This window comes from Eptatretus burgeri, chromosome 3 (genome assembly GCF_056783735.1).
Source record: "Eptatretus burgeri isolate ZD-2024b chromosome 3, Ebu_testis_v1, whole genome shotgun sequence".
NCBI classification, from domain to species: domain Eukaryota; kingdom Metazoa; phylum Chordata; class Myxini; order Myxiniformes; family Myxinidae; genus Eptatretus; species Eptatretus burgeri.
In genome coordinates this window covers 59304563-59328468 of record NC_140963.1, presented here as the reverse complement: position 1 = coordinate 59328468, position 23906 = coordinate 59304563, and the positions used below count along the sequence as shown (strand labels likewise).

General features: G+C 42.0%; 1 protein-coding gene and 1 long non-coding RNA gene across 4 annotated transcripts in view; one reads left to right on the top strand and one right to left on the bottom strand.

Moving 5' to 3' along the window:
- Positions 1-23906, top strand: part of LOC147029995 (uncharacterized) — a 39505-nt gene that overhangs the window by 7456 nt on the left and 8143 nt on the right. For both annotated transcript variants that reach the window (XM_085873594.1, XM_085873593.1), the window contains exons 3-5: positions 1323-1473; positions 6541-6801; positions 21811-21890. In XM_085873594.1, coding sequence (XP_085729720.1) covers positions 1323-1473; positions 6541-6801; positions 21811-21890 — 492 coding nt within the window. The remainder of the gene's footprint in view (positions 1-1322; positions 1474-6540; positions 6802-21810; positions 21891-23906) is intronic.
- LOC147029994 (uncharacterized) overlaps positions 7914-23906 on the bottom strand; it is a 52428-nt gene continuing 36435 nt past the window's right edge. Inside the window, exon 3 of one of the 2 annotated variants that reach the window (XR_015056170.1) lies at positions 7914-8057. This is a non-coding gene — a long non-coding RNA (uncharacterized LOC147029994). Of the gene's footprint in view, positions 8058-12231; positions 12519-23906 lie in introns of those variants that run through there. The other variant, XR_015056169.1, reaches the window with a different exon arrangement.

The window sequence follows — 23906 nt, the reverse complement described above, 5'->3', positions numbered from 1 at the left end:
ATGAGGAGCCCATTTCTTGTCTTGGTCTCCAAGGGGAACATCAAAATAGGCTTTATAGGCACGCCTTACAAACGATGTTCTATAGTGCTTTTGACGAAGTAGTGTGTAGCAGCCACATACATAACAGAATGCATCAGGATTATTTACACATTTATGTCTTATTGAAGAAGCCATGATCAGATCTGAAACAAAGAAAAACATAAAGTTAAAGAATATATATCAATAAAGATAAAGAAAATTGATGTCAAATAAATCGTGAGCAAATCGTTCGCAGGAAAACGAATATGGTCTATAGTTATTTAGCAGTAAAGGCATCGTATATTTCCACTAAAGTCCGAAAATCGCACCCCTAGTTCTCAAGTTATCCCTAGTGCAAATAGCAATGGGTGTCCTTTTTTGTGAAAATCGCAAGTTTCAAATTGCATGAAAACTAGAGCATGTAGAGGAAAACCGATTTCAGATTTGAAATCAGCGTTGAAAAACTACATAGAATAAGTTGAAAAATCTCATGCAACAGATAATAAGAAAAAATTTGTTCCCCAGTGTAATTTGTGATTATGGGGGGAAGAGTAGGGGGGAGCTGGAACAGGCAGGGTGGAGAGGATTGAAATGGAGGGGCAAGAGGGAAGCGAGAGGGGTTGGGATGAGGGAGAAGCTCAGAGGGGCAGGATGGAGGGATTTGCCACCATTAATGGACGTGAAGGGGAATTGATTGTTGTGTGCACACAAACTCTGCAAAATTGACTTCTCAGGATTTCCAAACTGGACATACGGAGACAGACTTCATGGGAAGGGTGGAAAAAATGTTCAGGCCACGGAGGAGTGTCAAGCTGTAGGTACGATGGGAGGTTGGATGAATTGAGATAGAGGTAGTAATGAAGAAGAAGAATGCATGGGTTGTTCCTCCTGGAGTAGTATGGAGAGTGAGGAATTTTAAAATGCATTTTTTAAAGGTTATTTATAGCTTTACAAGGGGAAAAAACATTTTAATCAGTGAGTATTCAGTTTGGGGATATTGAAAAGGAGAAGAGATAGAGAATGAAGGAGGACTGTGCACAATTTATGAATAAGGTTCATTTTTTATTATTCTTTTTGGAGCAAAGAAGAGTTTTTGTTTGTATTTTTTTTTTTGACTTGCTGGTAGTGTAAGTAGCTGCCTTGGACATCCACAGCTTGACCATAACATGCACTGTCATTTTGTATATAGACTTGTTGGGACAAGATTTCAAAAGTACTTTTGCACTCTCGATTAATGTAACTGAATTGCCGTATAGTTTTTCCATAAGCATTCAAATGTCTAAAAACAAAATCTATCTTTTTAGCAACAAACAGAGGGCAATGCTGGAGTTGATGATGATGATCATGACAGTGGAGACGATTCAGATATAATAACTCTGGACATAGAGCCTTCACAGGTGCTGCAGCCGAGAGAGCAGGAGACTGATGTGACCAACAAAATACCTTGCCTCACAGGTATGCCAGCAAGCAAAAGTTGTATGATTGAGATGTGTAATTATCTTGGTCACATGTGATACTCCTTATGTGCATGCATGTTACATCATTCACTGTATTAATTCCTTTATAGATGGTCTGGGAACCAGTGAACAGAAAATCGAGTTATGTTGCACCCCCAACTCTCCCAACCCCCAATAACATTTGACACCATTTATTTTCTAAAACTGTGACACTTTGTGATTTAAATGAGCCCTGGTGTCACTTTCTAGCTGTACTTTTAAGGAGGTTATTGAAAGACTTTGAAGTTTGGTGGTCATTCATCAAGAATTAAATTTTTGTCGACATATAATAGTTGATAACCAATGTCTTCCAGGTTTTTTGTTAAGGTTTTCTCAGACATATCACTTTTTTAACCTTGATTACTTATAATCTATGTTACTGAATCATTTAGTTGCTATTTTTCAATAATTTAATTTGATGTTAATTGGTATATGACACCTACATTACCGTATTTAGAAATCCTTTACCTTTGGCGACAGCAATCTTCTTGCATAATTGAGATACAAGAAGGCTGGAAGGGGTGGCGTCCCTTGCCTTTTGAGCTAGTAACAAGCTTTCGCTATAAAACGGTGCTATAATCGTAGAATACGAAAATAAAAAGATTGTTACAGATTTATTCTCTTTCAGGAGTATTGAGGTCATTTTACCTCTGCCACCAAAGATGAAGGAGGTTACGTTTTCACCCTTTTTTTTGTGTGCAGGATATCTCAAAAAGTTGTGGATGGATCTGGATGAAATTTTGTGGACATGTTCGATGTGCGACAAGGACGAACTGATTAGATTTTGGTGAAGATCTGGATCCGGATCTGACAACTAGAATTTTAAAAAGTTATTCTTCACCTTTGAAATTGCAGTTACCAACAGTGCAAAATCATCTTTCGATTTATTAGGCATCCAAAGCAATAAGGCAAGATTGTTGAACATTTCAAAGTGCTTATTTTGCCAAGGTACTTCACAAGATAAACTTTCTTATGCCTCAGCTCAAGGAATTGCATGCTTGAAAGAAGTATCTGAAATTAGGGATGATGATGTAAAGGAACAATGGTCATCAATCGAGGCCTTTGCCTGGTGGAATTTGAACTGTTATAAGAAGTACACAAGCAAAACAAATGTTGAAATATATCTGCAGAGGCAATATTACTAAAACCTCCTTTGATCCCTCATCCAAATCCTCCTCGTTCAGTAAAACATGTTCTTTCCCCATTCAAGATGACAAAATCATCCCAGGTATCAACTGATTGGAGAAAATGTATACTTTGCTAGAAACTATATAAAAAGAGGGATTCCTCATTGTCACAAATACTCACGATGTCAGGTTCAGTCTCGACTGCATGCTGCAGAAGCCAAATTTTTTTTTAAGAATACGAGGAGAGGACTTGATATCTGTAGAGGCTACATATCATTGTCTGGTAAATTTGTCTTTGGTGTAGAGTTCATGTTGCAAAGGAACCAGAATATGATAGTACTGATTCACAAGGAGACCAAGATCAGCATAGAGAGGCATTCATTTGGCTGCTCAATGAAACAGACAAGCAATTGATGAATAAAAGCTAGGCCTCCACAATGACAAGTTTGCTTGAAAGATACAAAGAACTTCTAGTGGAGAAAGTCTTAAGAGCTAAAAACTATAGGGGAGAAAAATTGAAAACCAGATTGAAGAGACACAATGAGGAAAACATTGTATTTCAAGCTTCAGCAAACCCTACAAAGTCTGAACTTGTGTTTCGTAGCTGCATAACATTCAGTGATGCTCTCGGGCAGCTTGGCGGTTTAATGAAGATCTTTAGGACATGCATCTTGAGACTGATATCCTCCGATCATGTAATTCTGAGAGTACCGAAGACTCTCAACAAGTATTGTGCCATGCATCACAAATACTAAGAGCAGACCTTAACCTTTTGAACCTTGGACTTTCGGCATCCCCACCCTGGGCTGCCTGGAGAAAAATCCGGCTGCTTGGGAATATGGAGGTTTGAATAGTGGCTGATAAAACAGCCATAAGGGTTCAAAGGGTTAAGAAATGTAGAGGAATAGGGATTAATCCCATTCAGTGTGATGACATTTCTTTTGACTGTGCTTTCTAAATTATTCCAGACAACTTATTCAGTTTCCTGAAGTGGCTGCTTGAAACAGATAGAAGTCTTAGTTGGTTGTCTGCAACTGTAGATGGATCCAGGAAAAAGGCCAGCAAAGATCAGCTACACCGACAGATTTTGTCCATTGGCCTTGACATTGTCCATTCATTATCAAGGGGTACCGCAAGTGCATCAAAGCATATTGGGATAGCCACATCAGTACGCATCATGACTGGCAGCAAAAAATTAGTTACTCTACTCAACAGATTTGGTCATTGTTGCAGTTATGATGAACTTGAAAGAATTGATTCTGCCATGGCAAATGACCAGCTCAAGAAAGTAGAGAATGATGTTTTGGTGATACCATCAAATATTGTACTAGGATCCTTTGTGCAGGCAGCAGCAAATAATGATAATCTTAGAGGAAACTTGATGTCAAACAGACAACACTAGTTCTTCACTAAAGGTGGACATGTGATCAGCAAATAGAAGGTCAATTTGCAAAAACAATAAGTACCTCTGGCACGAGGGAAAGGACACCATCGGCTCCCTGCCAGCGACAAGTGTTTTTGGACTTCAACACATTTGCGGAACACCCAAGCCCTGCAGACCTATTCGGGAAAGTTTCTCTTGAATGGTATGCAAAGCTCCAAGAAATGCTGAGGGAAGAAATCTCGATGTAGCCTGGATGATTTGTTTACTGTCTATAGAAGCTGTTTGAAGCCAATCTTGAACCAAAAGCAAGCTCGTCAGTATCTGGGTTGATTGCATCGATGGTAGAATTTGTGGTACAGTCCTTGAGAGAGAGATAGAGATAGAGACTGCTGCCTGTCTGTCAGAAGGATGAGGGATGTCAAGGCAGAGTGGAGTCATCAGCAAAGAGATAAAGAGGATTTTTCAGGAGTCATTGAGATCATTGATGAAGATTAGGAATAAGATGAGTCCGAGAATACTGCATTGGGGTACTCCAGCCTTGACAGGGAGAGGAGAAGAAAGGGTTCTGTTGAGAGCCACACTTTGGTTACAAGAGTGGAGGAAATCAGTCATCCAAGAGTGGAGTTGTCCTTGGATTCCATAGGCAGATAATTCAGAGACCAGGGTCGGATGCCAGGCTGTATCAAAAGCTCAAGATATGTCCAGAGAGACGGCCCTGATCTCATTTCTGATATTGAGAAATTCCATCCATTGCTGGAAGCGTAAAAGCAGTATGTCCAGAGTAGAGTGACCAGGTGTGAATCCGAATTGATTATCTGAGATGAGACTATTGGAGAAAACGAATTATTTTACATCACTGCGATGATGGATTCCATGACCTTGCTGATGACTGGAAGTAAGCTAATTGGTTTGTAGTTAAGGGGATCCGTTTTTGTACCTTTTTGTAATGCTGTTGGCTTATTTGCAAGCAGATGGAAGATGACCTATGGTAAATGATAAGATGAAAAGGGCAGAGAGAGGAAGTGCAAGAGCAGCAGAGCAGGTAAATGTGAGCTGATGCCATCCGGTCCAGTTGCAGTCAGAGATGAGGGTTGTCAGAAACTTTTCCACCTTCTCATGTGCAAAAGACACATAATTCAGCAACAGTTGGGTTTGCTTGGGTGGAGAGAGGCATAGACAGAGACATTAGGGACACAAGATGTTGAAGCAAACACAGAATTGAGTCATTAGACCTTTTCATGAGTGTTTTGGAGAAGGGAGCCAAGTTTGAAAGTTCATTCTTGAGATTGGACAGATGATGTTTTCTGGCTTTCTCCTAAAAGTAGACACACACTTGTTGCGGGCTTTGTGGAATGATCTGAGGTTATGTTCAGTTGGATTTGACTTCCAAGAGGAGAATGCAAGTTATTTTAAAGCAACTACCTCACCATAGGATTCTGAGTATCAAGAGTGTGTGGATGTGGAAGATAACTGAAAACAAGATTGGATGACTCTACAGTGCCTTCAGAAAGTATTCACACCCTTTGACTTTGTCACATTTTGTTGTGTTACAGCCTGAATTTAAAACGGATTAAATTAAAAAAAATTGTCAATGATCCACACAAAATACCCCATAATAACAAAGTGAAAACATGTTTTTGAAATTTTAGCAAATTAATTAAAAGTAAAAAGCTGAAATGTCTTGCATCAACAAGTATTCAACCCCCTTGCTATGACACTCCAAATTGAGCTCAGGTGCATCCAATTTCCTTTGATCATCCTTGAGATGTCTCAACAACTTGATTGGAGTCCACCTGTAGCCAATTCAGTTGATTGGACATTGTTTAGAAAGAAAAACACCTTTCTATATAAGGTCCCACAGTTGACAGTGTATGGCTGAGCATAAACTCTACCTTGAAATCCAAGGAACTGTCCATAAAACTCCAAGATATAAATGTGAGGAGGCATAGATCTGGGGAAGGGTATCAAACAATTTCTCATGTTGAAGGTTCCCAAGAGCATTAGGAAATGAAAAGAATATGGAACTACCCATACTCTTCCTACAGCTCGCCATCTGACCAAACTGAGCAATTGGGAAGGAAGGACCTTGGTCAGGGAGGTGACCAATAACCCAATGACCACTCTGACAGAACTACAGAGTTCCTTGGTTGGGATGAGAGAACCTGCCGGAAGGACAACAATCTGCAGCACTTCACAAATCTAGGCTTCATGAAAGTAGGCTGATGAGAGTGGCCAGACAGAAGCCTTTCCTGAGAAAAAGGCACATGATGGCATGCAGGGAGCTTATAAAAGGCACTATGAGAGCATGAGGCAAAAGATGATGTGTTCTGATGAGATGAAAATTGAACTCTTTGGTCTGAATGCAAAGCGTGACATCTGCAGAAACAGATCACAGCTCATCACCCATCTAACAGCATCCCTACCGTGAAGCAGGGTGGTGGCAGCATCATGCTGTGGGGATGCTTTGTAGCCATGTTCTAAACTTTGTTTTAATATTCTCTCTCTCCCTTTCTAGTTGCTGACCTTCCTTGCTATGAAGACAGTTGTAATGCAAGTGAAGACATGGAAATGAGGTTGGTGCACCGGCATCATCGTCACAAGCAAGAGTTGTCCAAATCAGAGGGAAAGGAAGATGCTGAAGAAGAAGCTGGAGAGGTTGAGACTCTAGGCCAAGTGAGAAGACCGCAACACTCAAAATGCTCCTTATTCCTTGATGCTTGCATCATCAGCATGTTGTTCCTCCTCATCATTGGTGCTGGCTGCAAATACATGCTTGGTAAGTGATACTTTAAAATCCAGAACAGATCGAGCATGAGTGGCACATGGATGGTAGTTTTCACACGGGATGTGGGACATCGGAAAATTATAATACTATCAAGTGTGATGCGATTAAACGAATCGGGTGCAAATGTCAAATCAGCAAGCTTTAGGCAACCGGGATCGTTCAGCGACTAACGTTGTTTGTCACGAGGTAACACACCGTTATCCGAGACATTCCAAATTGTGATTCCATGTTCAGTTCTGGATCAGGTGACTTGGAATTTTTTTCCAAATCAGCCTATGCAGGCGTAAAGTTAGTCGCCTTTCTTCCTCCATATCAGTTGGAAGACACTAATTGGTGTTACTTTGACATTTCATCACACCACCAAAAATATACAAGCTGCTTATGAGAGACCATGTTAGCACAAACTGTGCACCATGTAGGTTGGAAATACTTTCCCATTTATTGGGCACCTATTTGCCACTCCATCTGCTTGTCACTCCACAATAACCATGTGCCACTTTCTTTCCATCTGTTTTGGACTTTGGTGTGTTGTTATGTAATCCCGGGAACAACAGTAATTTCACATGTTGTGTTGTATTATTCCGTGCACTACAAAACATTGCTCGGTCAAGGTAATCCTGACAACATTTAAGTTGTATTAATGTGCGGGAGCTGCAAGGTGATTTAGCAAATCAAAAGAATAGCTGAATAAAACTAGAACAGCACTCGGGAGAGAGCCTTCACCAGGCTGATCAGTTTACATGTTGTATCCCACTGATAGACCAGATCTGCATCCAGACCTTAACCAAAATCTTAATCAGCTTGTTCTTGGCACACACCCAACTCATCCATCAAGTTTTTTTCATCTGTCCCTAACATTTTTCGATATGTTGCTATATATCGTTTTTGGCCCCATCTCTCAATTGTGAAGAATTGCTTGAAAGATTAAATAAATTCTCGAAACCAGATTCTGATCTTCACCAAAATTGAATCAATTATTCCTTGTCACACACTTAATCACCAAGTTTCATCCGAATCCATCCACAGCTTTTTAAGATATCCTGCTCAAGACAAACAGACAGTGGTGAAAACATAACCTCCATCTCCCTTTGGTAGTGGAGGTAATCATATCTGCTATCACAAATTGATCGCCAAGGGTAAGCCTCCCCCGGTTGATACTTACCCTCCGTGCTGACCCACAACTTACCCTTGGCCCGTGATCCAATGATAGCCATATGTGTTTTTCGGGCCGCTATACGACCTTGGACCTTCAACATTTAGGGAAAGAGTGGTAATTAATAAATTGTGTCCCATCTTCAATCTATCCATAAAACTCAACATCATGAAAATAGGAGGAAAATTGTTCAAGTTGTGATTTTAAAAAGTCAAAACGTCTTTTTGTTAATTCAGTCACAATCTGAAAAAAGTAAGTCATGCACAATATCGGTGCAGGTATGCTATTATGTTGCAAAAACATATTGGAAAGCCAAATGGTCTGAGATTCTGCAATGGCAAAATTGAGCAATACAAAATGATAGCATCAGCCCGCCAGTAGTAACCTCATCATATTGCATGTCTTGGAATCCTCTTGGCAAACGGATATGCAAGAAAACATTTTCAAACCTACAGCTTAGGGGGTTCAGGGTGGCGGGAGACCCCAATTCTCTGTGGACATGTGCATCGTATAGCACCACCTGGTGGTAGGCAGTATTACAAATCATCATCTTATCTACATCGCCAAGCTCACAATTTTAAATTTCAACCAGATTGGACGCATGGTCTTGCAGCCAGAATTATTTAATAGTTTGGATCTGGATTCAGGGAATTAAATCAAACTTGGTACACGTATGTAAAATGACGTAATAATGTCGGTGGAGGTATATCTGGCGACGTCGAAGAGTGCCCATCTAGTTTTATATGTATTGATGTTGAAGTGAGGGGTGGATTATGAAAGGAGATCACACAAAAAGGTTAAACAAAGCGATATCCTGTAAAAATTAAATTGCACATTTTCAGCGGATGAGACACCTCCTGAGGCACTCACTGCACGGCACTGCAGGGCCCAGCAAAGGCGGAAACATAGTCTAATCGATGTGTTAGATTGAAAGCACGGGTACTTTTATCGAAACGAACAATCAAGTAGCTTGGAGAGTGCTTGCCAAGTGGCGCAAGCACTCCAACAAAATGGTTGATATGGAACGGCTGGCTTGGCAAGCGATGAGCGATCGCCTATCCATCATATTAAACCGCACCTCCTGGAGATGCCAAAATGTCAAATATGTCCGAATTAGACAAATCAACACTTTTGTCACAGTTGGAAGTGCTGCTAAGTTCAGTGCTGGAGCTTAAAATTTGTAATTCGACTCAGTTTAAGAGATTCTCGAGGTTATGGAATGTGTGGAAATGAAATAAAGCCATGAACGCTGGCATCTCCGGATGTTTATTAGCATTGTAGTGTATCCAGCGATTCATAGGTATGATGATAAGGTATTCGATAATAAGAGTAAGGAAAGTGGAAAAAATAAAAATAACTTTATCGTTAAGAAATCGTTGCAGCCTGTTCCAAGTCAAGGCATTGTTGAGCAGGCTGCACAAAATGACGACTTAAAACCCCAGCGAGATGACAGAGGGCTGACAAAGGGGTTGACCAAGAATGAAGCCTTGATAAAGGATAATTATATAAGGCCGATAATATCTTCAAAGGGGTGTTTAAATTCACCCAAACACCCAATTTTTATTTATGCACTTCCTTGGAGTTCCCTTGGTATTGTAGAAGAAATTTCTAAGTCATCCTGTACATTTGAACATTTATTTATCATACAAACAAATACGTACAAACACATTCATATGCACATATGGAGGATCTGAACACAGACTTGCGACAGATCTCTAAAATATATGGAGAATTTTAGTTTTTATAGTGTTCAGTGAGATACAGCTCTTTGTCATTTTAAACACTGGTGACACAGGTTGTCAGGTCGATGTATTTCCCGGTGGAAATCATTTTCAGTTTTTGTGCAGCAGTCAGCCTAATTTTGAAGGATTGTAGTATACAAGGGACTGCAAAAGTCGGTATACAGTAATGAATTATGAATTATTAAATGAATCCTAGCACCACTATTATAATACTGGTATAATCCTTACTCTATACCTACTTTTGCAGCCCCCTGTATATGTTTAAAACCAGATGTGTAAAATCCCTCTCAGCACAGAATGACGTCACAACTGAAATCTTTTTTTTTTTTTTTTTTTTTTGTATACCTTGGTCGAGGCTCGTATGAGAGCAAACACACAACTCACAGCAAGGAGGCATGAGACAAGAGGGGCGGGAGTGGAAGGGACAAAACAGTGGGGAACAGACACATTAGGTGAACTGTGGAAGGGAGAGGGATGGGGATGGGACGGGGAACATGGCGAAGAGAAGATGGACATTTCAGGGACTTTCAGGAAGGAAAGCAGGAGAATTGAAGGAAGTGGGCTTGGGTGGATTATCGGGGGTAGAAAAGATCGAGGATTTGGATGGGGGAAGATAAGAGGTGGTGGTGAACAGCTGTTTTGAAAGCCTGGAGGGAAGAATGGGAAAGAATAGAATGAGGAAGTTTATTCCAAAGGCGGAATAAAAGAGGAATGAAAGAGTGAAGATGAGCAGTGATTCGTGATTTTGGTAGTTTTACCAGAAGGGGGTTGTTGGCGGACCTTGAGCGCCCTGTGGAAATGTGGTGGGGATAAATCGCAGAGAGAGCAGGGGGGCAAGGCTGGAGAGGAGTCGGTAGAAGACAGAAAGACCACCGACCAACCTGCGGTGATTGAGTGAGAGGCCCAAAGACTCAGCTTCATTGCGGGAGATGCCGATGATCTTAAATGCCCTGGTTTCGACAGCGTTAAGCCGAGAAAGGTGGGAGGCAGGAGCACCAGCCCAGAGGGGAGAGCAGTACTCCATCAGGCTACGGACAAAAGCTTTGTAAGTGGTCAGGAGCTCAAGAGGGCCGAGGAAGGACTTAGCACGACGGAGGATTCCCAGTCGGCGACTGGCTTTTGAGGCGAGGTTGGAAATGTGACTTTCCCAGGAAAGGTCATGGCAGATAGTGAGACCTAGAAGCTTGAAAGAAAAGACTTCTTCCAGAGGATTGTTGAGAAAGTGGATGGGGGGTTTTGTAAACGGTCCTTTCGAAGAGACATAGTGAGAGTGTGAGATTTGTCTGGATTGAAAGACATGTTCCACGTGTTGGACCAGTTTGTGATTTTATCCAGATCTGCAGTGAGCGAAGAAGCTGCTGCTTGCCGGTCTGAGGGATGACAGATGGTACGGCAGAGGGTGGAGTCGTCGGCAAAGAGAAATAGAGGATTTTCCAGAGAGTCCGAGAGATCATTGATAAAAACCAGAAAAAGAACAGGGCCCAGAACGCTACCTTGAGGAACTCCAGCCTGCACAGGAAGAGGGGATGAAAGAACTCCATTTAGGGCCACACGTTGACTGGGACAGGAGAGGAAGTCTGCGAGCCATGAGTGGAGATGGCCTTGAATACCATGGGAAGAGAGTTTGGTGAGTAGGGCAGGGTGCCAGACTGTGTCAAAAGCACGTGATATGTCCAGGGATACGGCTCGGATTTCCTGTCTGGCATTGAGGACCTCCATCCATTGATGGGAGAGCAGAAGCAGCATATCCAGGGTAGAGTGACCTGGTCTGAAACCAAATTGATGATTGGAAATCAAGCCATTGGAGAAGAGGAAGGATTTCATATCTGAAGCGATGATGGATTCCATCACCTTGCTGATGATTGGGAGAAGGCTGATTGGTCTGTAGTTATAGGGATCTGTTTTTTGCACCTTTTTTATGCAGGGCAGTGATGTTAGCAGATTTCCAAGCAGATGGCAGATGACCTTGGGCAAATGAGAGGGTGAATAGAACAGAGAGAGGGTGAGCAAGAGCAGAAGAGCAGGCTTTGAGGACACGTGGGCTGATGCCGTCTGGACCGGTTGCAGAATCTGTCTCGAGGTTTGAAAGCAAGCTCTCCACCTTGTCAGGAGAAAAGGATACAGAGTCCAGGGACAGTTGGGTGCGACTGGGTAAAGTGGGTAGAGATAGTGATGGGTTTAGGACACACGATTTAGCTGCAAACACCGAGTTTAGACATTCAGCTTTATCACGTGTGGAATCAGCAGTGCGGCCATTTGAGGTAAGGGAGGGGATGGAGGGGGAACATACACCAGAAACAGATTTGATTAAACGCCACCAGGATTTTGAGGAGGGAGAGAGGTTTGAGAGTTCAGACTTGAGATGAGAAAGATGTTGTTTTCTGGCTCTCCTGAGGGTAGATACACACTTGTTCCGAGCTTTGTGGAAAGAACTGAGATTGCCCTCAGTTGGGTTTGCTTTCCATGATATATATATATATATATATATATATATATATATATATATATATATATATATATATATATATATATATATATATATATATATCTTTGGGTTCCTTGATGGATCACATGCCATATATGTCAGGGAAAAAGTTCAATCCACCTCTTTAGTAGTCGAGGGAATTATATATAATATGAAGCAGAGTTTAGTAAATACATCTGGACATTTCCTTCGACCACCATTCTAGATGAGTTACACGTAATCCTGGTTTACACGTACTGCGCCAACACCACCAGACGGAGGCCCCTGGAGTACCGGCGGAAAGTGGACGCAGCGACGCGCTGTTCTGGCACATGCTCCCATACCTGACCTGACAAACAAAGACAGACAGACAAGGGTGAAAACATAACCTCCTTCCACTTTCGGTGGTGTCGGTAATTATTCCCAACCCCATTGCTTCGTGGGTGTGGGGAAGCGTTTTAGGCCCCCACAATAAATAGACTGGGCAACGGCGGCTACCCCTGCTAGTTAAGTTATTTCACTGAAATAAGCTCAGAGTGGATCCCAGTGTCCGGCCATCCATTAACATTTGACTGAAACATCTCCTCACAACCTACCCGACTGATATGGACCAAATTTGGTGCGATGCATCAGGACAGCAAGGTATCATGGGGTTGTGCTCTACATCCAAATGTGTTCCCTATAAAAGAGATATAAAGGGGTTTGCCACAAATATTGGTATTTTGTTCAAAACTCTTCTTCTCACAAACCACCAGACAGACCAGAGCAAACTCATCACGAGGCATCGGGACCATGCCCTAACTTTTACGTTGTGCTCCTCAGTCATAACTCCCTTGGAAAGGGGGACATGGGCCCCCTCCCCGAATCTCTCATTTTCACGAAAATGTCATCTTCTTCACATCCACCTGAGCAATGCAGACCAAATTTGGTACAATGCATTAAGACGGTAAGGTCTCATGAGGTTGTGTTCCCCATCAGGATCTGCCGATTTAAAGGGGTTTTGCCCCAAATATTGGTATTTCATTCAAAAATCATCTCAGAAACCGACAACCGGATCTACTTTATCGGTCCCATTCCCTATAAAGGAGATCTAAAGGGGTTTGCCCCAAATATTGGTATTTTGTCCAAAACTCTTCTTCTCAGAAACCGCCAGACAGACCAGATCAAACTCATCACGAGGCATCGGGACCATGCCCTAACCTGTTTGGGAAATGTATATCAAGTCGCCCCACCTGTTTGGGAAATAACCGTCATTCCCCCACGGGGCTAAATATATATATATAATATAATATATACTGCCTACCACTGGATGGCACAATATTATGCACATTTACATTGAGATAATTGGGGTCTTCCCCCTACTCTTTAGGTTTGAAACTTTTCTTGCATCTCCATTTTCCAAGAGAATTCCAACGGTATGCAATATGATGGGGTTACTCCCAGTGGGGCTGATTTTATCGATGGACAGACAGACATACAGAAAGTACATATATATATATATATATATATATATATATATATATATATATATATATATATATATATATATATATATATATATATATATATATATATATATATATATATATATATATATATATATATATATATATATATATATATATATATATATATATATATATATATATATATATATATATATATATGAGCCTGGTGTTGGCGCAGTGGTTAGGGCAGCGGCTTGGGATCCAAGAGGTTCTGAGTTCAAGCCCCGTTGGGCCACTGAATTAATACACCAGGGGGTTGACTCAGCCTGTCATCCTTCCGAGGTCGGCGAAATGAGTACCAGTGTACTGGGCCGGTGTATACCCCAGTTAAATAGGTGTACCTTATCCCTGTGATATATATATATATATATATATATATATATATATATATATATATATATATATATATATATATATATATATATATATATATCTTCTTCTTCTTTCGGCTGCTCCCGTTAGGGGTCGCCACAGCGGATCATCTGTTATGATCCACATACTGATTTGGCACAGGTTTTATGCCGGACGCCCTTCCTGACACAACCCTGGTCACCTCTTACGACACAGGGATAAGGATTGGGTTTCGCCATGATTCCAGGCTGCCCTACACCCTCTCGTAGCGTAGCCCAGCGCAGAGCGCCCGTCCTCAAGCAATCCTCCAACCCGCCTCCGAGTAGCCGGATTACAGGCACATGCCACTACCAGCAATGCCAACCCTCCCGATTTCATCGGGAGGCTTCCGAAAATTCACCCAAACTCCCGCCCTTACGATCACTATCCTTATCCTCCCGAAATTTTGATATTTTTGCACTGTTCACTAATCAGAATGTACTAGTATGAGAATTGAATGAAAAGCATCGTCTGCTACGTAGAGCATGTGGTAACTCCATAACGTTCGCTGCTACCAAATTGTACGTAAAAAATTGCAAATTCAAATGAGGAGCAGCGAAACATTGGGTCTGGATCTCGCTTAGGCGATCATGCACTGAGATTTAGTGCATGCGGTATGTGTGCAATACAGTGCATGCGGTATGTATGCACAGTGTATATGCATGCGATACGCTCACTGCATGCAGCTGGGCCCCGTACCAGCCCGGCGGTCGCGACCACCGTGCGGTGTTTAACAGCCGCTAGAGTTCTACGAGTCGCGCTGCAGCTGTGGAACATCGACTTCGAAGTTACCGATGCTTCAAGCCCTCGATGTTGATTACGAAATGGCAGAAAAGAAGCTTACGAAGACCAAGAAATGGTCTCAGAAGTACAAGACCGAATACAGTCTCCAATACCCGTGTATTCGAAAGTCTGAAAGAGGAATTCATCATGCGTATTGTACAGGATGCAGCGTTGATATTTCAGTTGAGCACGGAGGTCGCGATGATATTCGGAAGCACGTTGGAAGCAAACGGCACACAGACATTGCAAAGGAGAGATCTTCGAGCACGAGTACCGGTACACTTCTGAATTATTTCACCAAACAAGGGACAAGCGAGGAAGAGGATGTTACCCGAGCGGAACTTCTCTTTAGTGGATTTATTGTGGAACATAACTTGCCCATATCAGTCTCAGATCATGCTGGACCTCTATTTCAAAAGATGTTTCCAGATTCAAAAGTTGCTTCAAAGTATGGATGTGCAAGAACAAAAACTTGCAAGATGTGCAAGATGTGCAAGAACAAAAAAAAAAAAAAAAAAAAAAAACAAGAACAAAAAGCAAGAAAAAAAAAAAGAAAAAAGAACAAGAACAAAGAAGAAAAAAAGAACACTGGTCAACAATTTTTTACTTTCTGAATGTTGTCTAGATTTCTACAAGTGAAGTAGGGTATTCTGGCACTGCTGAATCAGGAAATGGCATCCGTTTCTCTCCATCAGGTCAGGTTTTTGTGCTAAGTTGATTTGAAAAAATCAGATCTTGTGACAAAATCAATTACATTTTTGTGGCATTATCAGCTGATTTTTGTCAACACATATCATCCTAAACATGTTTTTAAAAAAAAAAAATGTTTTGCCAACAACATTTATTGATTACATGATAGAAACATCGATTACTGTCATCTGAATGGTGGGCATTGATAAAGGTAAGTACAAGTAAATTGCATGTTGCGTCACCACTGTTCAAACTTCAGGGCTTGAACTTCCGTTTCTTCGAACTCCTGGAATGTTCAGCGGCAGGGAGGTCTCTCTTCAGATTCCAACAGTAGTCAGCCATCATGACTGCGTCCCAGCGACCCTGATACCTGGTCTCCATCTCCTTCATGTCCTGATGGAATCTCTCCCCTGCTCGTCACTCATTGAACCCAGGTTCTCAGGAAACCGGTTCATATGTGAAAATAGGTAGTGCATCTTGATGCTCATGTTGCAGCCCAGGTTTCTGAAAGCAGTCAGCATGTTGTTGACAAGTTCTGCGTAGTTTCTGGCCTTATTGTTGCCAAGAAAGTTCTTCACTACCAAAACAAATGTCTTCCACGCTTCCAGTTCCACTTCGTTCATTGAGTTTTTGAACTCTGGATCTCTGATGAGCTGACGGATCTGAGAACCATCAAAGATGCCAGCTTTCAACTTCTCCATGGTCAATCCTGGAAAAGCCTGGCACAAGTAAGTGAAGCAGTCACCATCTTTGTCCAGAGCCTTGGTGAACTGCTTGATTAAGCCGAGCTTGATGTGCAGCGGTGGGAAGAGTATTCTGTCTCTGTCCACCAGAGGGTCGTTGATGACGTTCCTTTCTTTGCATGGCACCAATTCCTCCCGCACAGGCCAGTCCTTCTTCGTGTAATGCTGAGCACGGTCCCTACTATCCCACATGCACAGAAAACATGGGAACTTGGTGAAGCCAGACTGTTGTCCCAACAAAAAGTTCACCATCTTCAGGTCAACACAAATAAACCACTTAAGCTGATCATAACCAATTTTCTCCAGCACGTACTTCACCGCTTCATACTTCTCCTTCAGTGTAGTCGAGTGAGCGATGGGTACAGAGGCAAAATGGTTGCCGTTGTGTAGCAGAACACATTTCAGTGATCGCTTGCTGCTGTCAATGAACAGTCTCCAATCTTTGGGTTCGTACTGTGGCACTCCAAGCTTGAGCAGAAGCGCATGTCATAAATTGGCGCATGTAGGTATTGTACATTCTTCAGAGTTCGTTATTTCAAGAAATACAACTTTTTTGTATCACATTATTACAAAATCTGCCCCATTAACTTTAGTTTTGATCCACGAACTTTATGCTTTGCCTCACCAATTTTTGGAAGATTTTGAGGTTTTATGACTTCAAACTGATCCCTTTTCGACATAATCACCCAGAACTATCGTACCTGAATACTTCTTGTCATATTATTTCCAATTAAAACAATTATTTGACATGATATTTTACCCCCACCAACTTCTTCTAAAATGCTCCACACATGCGTACATGTGAACAAAAATGTAAAAAACGACATGTGGCCATATCTCAAAAACTTGACCTGATTGAACAAAACTAATGTGAGTTTTGGATTCAGCGCATCAGATTCGTCCTAAATCAGCTTAAAAAATGCAGACAACAAATTTGTTGTTGACCAGTGTAATTGGTGAGTTGTCAAATGTTACTGCTTCATCTATTGCCGATATTGCTAGACTCGCTCCATTTAGCCTAGCTCCAGACGGTAGCAATGACAGTGGTGAGGCCCAGCTATATCCTGTCCTGATTTCGTACCATGACAACAGTGCTGGGATTGTGAAGCAAGGTTTGCTAAGTTTGCCTGCGTGCAAACAAGATTCCACTGGAGAAAACATTTTCAAACTGCTTGATCATGAGTTCAGTGACAGGAAAATTCCGTGGGGAAATTGTGTTTCCTTTTGTGCTGATAATGCCTCTGTCATGGTGGGCAAGCACAAAGGAGTCGCTGCTTATATCCACAAACAAAATCCAGAGTGCTACATCATGGGATGCCCTTGCCATATGATGCACAATACGGCCAAGAAGGCGGCTCAGGCCTTACCCATTGAATTAGATGACTTTCTCATCGATATTTACTACTACTTGGACAAAAGTAGTAAACGCGTCAAAGGAGTGAAAGCACTGCAAGAACTCTGTGATGCCCCGACACACAAGATTCTGAAGCATGTCGCAACAAGGTGGCTGTCCCTTGGTCAGTGCCTAGACAGGCTGCTTGAACAGTGGGAGCCACTTCGCCTCTTCTTCAAAGAAGAAGTACGAAGAAAAATGCAACCAACTGTAGCCAAGACTCTAACAACGAGCAAGAAGGACGGCACTGTATCTACTGCCAGTACTGGCACTGCAGGATCAAGCACTAGTGGAGCAGCATTCACCACTACCACTGCAGTATCTGCTGCGAAGAAGACAGCAGGGACAGCACCAAAACCAATGCTGAGAGCACGTAGCATCACCGGCCCTTCATCACGTTCATCTACAAAGCAGATCCCTTCAGAGTCGAGAAAGACTGTGATAGTCCCATCTACAGGCAAAGAAGGACCCAAGTTAAGTTCTGCTTTTGCCAAATCACTTGATAGAAGCTCAGCAAAACCTTCGAATCAGAGGTCTTCTTCCTTGGCTGCACCTACCTCAAGCTCTCTCCTCAAACGTAAAATTGGATCTGGTACTACGAGTCTGACCTCTTCTGCTGGCAGTAAACGCAAGTGTGATCGCCCTGCGGCTAAGTGTACTACGAGTTCTACAACTAAAAGCGCATCTTCCTCAAACACTGTGCAGGAATCTAGAGAAAAACGTGTCAACAGGATGTTCTTGTCTCCACAAACAAAACTCTATTGTTTCTTCCTTCGATATGCTAACAAGCTTTTTGAGAAGGGGAATCTTCTGCTCCAAAGAGACGAACCCTGTATTCATCTCCTGCACGGAGAATTGAATGATCTTCTGAAAGATATCTTCGTACGGTTTTTGAAACCATCGGTGTCATCGGTTGCTCTGGTAAATGTACCCTTCTCTGACAGAAATCATCAGAAGAATGATGAGGACCTCATGATTGGGAACGATGCCAAACTGTATATAAGGGAACAAAGGAGTCTCAAGAAATCCACCTTCACTCTGAGTGAGTCAGACATCCAAGGTTTCTTCAGTGCAGTTCGCTAATATTATGTGAAAGCCTGCAATTACATCTTCAAAACCTGGCCGCTAGATGATGAATTAGCCAAGCATGCTCAGGTGCTGGATGTTAAGCTACACCAAGAAGTGGGGTTTGACTGTGTGGAGTTTTTCATCAAGAAATTCCCCTGTCTGTTTAGTGGCGGTGATAGTGACACAGACAGTCTTGAGAGTGAATTCGCTCACTACCAGGCAGACGCCTCCATAGCTACAATTGCTACTGAGACAGTGAGAGTGGATGAGCAGTGGCATCGGATTTCACAGCTCACAGATCCCTGCACTGGTGCCAAGAAGTATCCTAATTTGAGCAAAGTGATGAAGGGAATCTTGGTCATTCCTCATTCGAACGCATCATGTGAGCGGGCACTCAGTCTTGTACGGAAGAATCATACTGAATTTCGTCCCAATTTGAGTGTCAAAACCCTGGAAGCTCTCTTAATTGAAAAACTAGCTCATAGCACCCCTTGCTACCAGAGAGAATACAGCAAAGACATAATCAGAAGGGCTAAAAGAGCCACACAGCTGTCACTCAGCAAAGCTGCCATGGAAAAAGCAAGCAGCAGTAGTACCAGCCAGTAAGGTAAGAAAAATATTGCTTCTTTTGTGCTTTTTGTTAATCTTTGATTGTCCCCTAACTTACTAATATTAACATACATGTAACATTAAAAAGTGCACAATTTTCCCCTTTTTTTGTTCAAAAAGTGGGAATTCTTAACATGTTAAATGCTCCAAAATAGGGCTCAGAGGGCACGAGAGAGCGTCTAGAACCCCAGAGCTTCCAGGGCCCTAAGGCGGGCCCTGGACCCCGCCGCAAGGGTCGAGCACTCCGCGCTCGAGATGTGCGCTTTGCGCACATTATTTGGTGTCGGTTGAAAATCCTCCCTAATTCTGATTTCCAAAAGTTGGCATCTCTGCACTACGCCTGGTGTATACACATATATATATATATATATATATATATATATATATATATATATATATATATATATATATATATATATATATATATATATATATATATATATATATATATATATATATATATATATATATATATATATATATATATATACACACACACACACACACACACACACACACACACACACACACACACACACACACACACACACACACACACACACACACACACACACACACACACACACACACACACACACACACACACGGTCCGTCGAAAAAGTAACGGGATTGACTTCACAGAAATTTTATTCCAAAAAATATATTGAAATCACAGCTTGTCCCCTTCAAAATAGTTTCCCTCCAGTCTCACACACTTGTCCATCCTCTTCTTCCATGCTTCGATGCACCCCCGGAAGGCTTCTTCTGGAATCCTCTGGAGCTTCATCGTCACAGCCCTTTTGATGGCCTCCATATCAGGAAATTGGGTCCCCTTGATCACCCCCTTGAGCTTGGGGAATAGGAAAAATCACAAGGGGCCAAGTCTGATGAATATGGCGGTTGCTCCAGAGTAGGCACGTTCCTCTCTGCCAGAAACTGTCAGATGCTCAGGGCACTGTGAGCAGGGGCGTTGTCATGGTGGAGCACCCAGGCGTTGTTCTCCCACAGATCCCTCTTGTCCCGGACTGATCTCATGAGGCGCTGGAGGATCTCCTTGTACACGTATTGACTCACTGTTTGACCCTTTGGTAGAAACTCGAAGTGGACGATGCCCTTGATGTCAAACGCGATGAGCATTACCTTGACCTTCGACTTCGACATCCTTGCTTTCTTTGGTCTTGGTGATGCCAGACTTTTCTACTGAAGACTGCCGTTTGGTCTCGGGATCGTATTCGAATATCCACAATTCATCTCCAGTAATGACTCTCCTGAGCAGGTCTGGATCATCCTTGAGGCACTCGTTAATGTCTTGACAGACAGTGACTCTTTGCTGTTTATGGTCCTCGAACAACAGCTTGGGGACCATCTTTGCACACACCTTGCGCAAATTGAGATTTTCAATGATGATGCTCCAGACAGTGTCCTTGTTGATGGAAAGTTCCTCAGCAATCATCTGCACCGTGAGTTGACGATCTGCACGCACAATCTGCTTCACACGCTCGATGTTGTCCGCCGTTCTGCTCGTTGAAGGTCTTCCAGACTGTGGATCGTCTTCAACCTCCTCCCGCCCCTCTTTGAACCTCTTGTGCCATTCAAATGCATGTGTACGTGACATCATTTCTTCCCCGTAGACTTGCTGCAGCATAGCAAAGGATTTGGAAGGTGTTTTGCCAAGCTTGGCAAGAAACTTCAGATTGGCTCTGCTCACGACTTATAGCGCAACGACTCGGACGAGAGAACGTGTAAAGCACAACATGTAAAAAATCACACAATGGGTGCAGTCAACCATCACCAATCATACATATTGCTGGAATGTTGCGAAAGACTGTGACGCAACCCGTTCATTCAAGTTGTTTAAGTGGAGCACACAGCAGGCTCAGTCCCGTTACTTTTTAGACGGACTTCGTGTGTATATATATATATATATATATATATATATATATATATATATATATATATATATATATATATATATATATATATATATATATATATATATATATATATATACACATTTTCAGGCTGCTTTACAATTTCTCTCTTTTCTTCAGGCTCATTACTTATGGAAGAACTAAAATGACAGAGTGATATGCTAATGCACCGGTGTGTGTGGAGAGCAGGTGGATAAAGAGGCTCAGATGAGCAATAGAATTGGCTTTTTTATAAACGGAGGAAATGAATATTTAGTGCAAAAAACAACAACATTATCACCACCTGATAGCATGCATCGTCTGGTGTTGTCATACTTATCATGGAAAGTGGGGGGGAAGGTTGTAAGTGATAGTGCTGGTGTTGAAACAACAACAAAACAAAGACTTCACAAGTCAAGCTAAAAACAATAAGAAATTTGAAAAGAAATCACTCTGTAGATAATGAATATTGACAAGTTAAGCTTGACATGCTTTGGTCCATTCAATTTCACCAATACATATTGGTAAGGGAAGCATGTATTTACAGGTGGTGGAAACAAGCATAAGAGTCGAGAGCTGCACCGGGAAGGTGTTGCGCATTCAGAATTATCATCTTCAAACATTCAAGTGAGTAATGTGGAGATAGATGTGTGTACTGCCTTTTTGATTCACACTACTTGTGTTGATTTTGATTTCGGTGATTGCTGGCACTTTTCCACAACTATAAAATTACTGCTTCGCTGTCATTCCATAAACATGCAATGGTCAGGATTTAAACAACGTTGTGTCCACTTACCAGACTCTCTGGCGTAATGGCCTGAGTGTTCGCTCTGAGTCTGGGAAGTGAGCGGTTTGATTCCGACCCTCATCAAGTCATACCGAAGACTTTATTTATATCAAAGGCTTTTAACATGGTCCGTGCTGCTTCCTTGCTTGATGCCCATCAACCCTGACTGAATTGGGAGATTTTAAGCCCCCCCCCCCACCACCCCTTTTCTAATCTCAGTCATAGATTATCATGTGATGAGCACGATGGTGTAATTGATTTGTTAATGTTTATAATTGTTACCTCATCAATTATGCAATATGCTAATTTTATGCATTTTTCAGAGAAATCTACAATTCTGGTCATTGCATACATGAGATTGCATGCAAAGTGTATGATGTATAAAAAAAATGTTTCTCAAGCCGGATATCATGATGTTCAGGCACTATTGTACGTAATCCTGACAGCAGAGATTTCATTATAAGCTAATGTGAAGTCAACATAACCCAATGTAAAGTAATTAGCAGGAATATCCCCTGCATAATTTAATTTACCAAACATGGGGGGGGGGCGTGGTTGTCTCACAATTCATCATGAGAATGAAGTGTCATTGCGACATTTCTTTGATTTCTATCTTTAAAAAAAAAAAAAGTTAAAAAAATTTTTTTCTTTCTTTCATGAAGGCCCTGTCACACCTTGACGATTTAGCCAGCGTATGGCAACGTATCAAAATTGATCTAAAACGTTGGCGTACACTGAACTATTGATGTTTTTTTCAGTTTTGGAAGTATATTAACGAGTTGGACGTATGCATAACGTATTAGTAACATACACAGAACGTTTCGATAACTTATGGATAACTTATACCAACGAATGCTTCGCGTGTTGTCGGCGTTCACAACTTATGCCCAACGATAGTCTAACTTATGCATAGCGCGCGGCAGAGTATCGCCGACGATCATGTGGCGTAGCCTATTAAAAGGCTTCCGCTCGACGATTCAAATCATAACCGCACTAGACATCGAAGTGTCAACATCACCGTCATGCTGAAGAAAACTTCGAAGAATGCTTCCAAGAAGTCTCCTGGCCGTGGCCGTGGACGTGGACGCAAGGAGGATCAATCATCACCCACACCCTCCCCATCACGCTCACCCTCTGACAGAGAGGTCACCCAGTTGCTTCTCCTCCGTTCACCTCTTCTTCTCCTGGCTCTATTGGCACGCAACTGGTACAGTGGCAAATCGATGAGGTCATGTTGATGTTGGAGGACAGCTAGTAGGTATTCTCGTCTCAGCCTCGCCAGATCCTCCATCTCTCGGATGAGATGGACATCTGCTCACCATGGAGTCTAGAACACTGACGGGTTCCTCCTGTGAACCCCATTTTTATATACCAATTCCCCTAAACGCTGCCAATATGCCATTATACGGTAGCTGTAAGTTAGAAACACGTTCCAGTAAGTTCTGTGGTCGTCCGGAAGACATCAAATATGTCTACATATGTCAATATGCGTTGGAGATACGTTACACATAGGTTCAAAACACGTTACTCATAGGTTAGAAATAAGTTTCGGGTACGCTAGACATTACCTCGACGTATTTTGACTTATATTATGAGTAACTTACAAGTAATGTGTGTCGACGTGTGTCAATGATCGCATAATGTGCCTACAACTTATGGCCAGCATATGTGGAACGTGTGAGTCATACGCCAAGCACGTCGACAAATTTTGTGCATGCACAAAATTTGTCGACGAGCTCGGCGTACTACGACGTATGCCAGCGTGCTTCAGCGTGCTCTTAATGTACACAAAACTTACCCATCATGTATTTGACGTGTGCCAGCGTATTTGCCAAATTTTTCATACGTCAGCATAC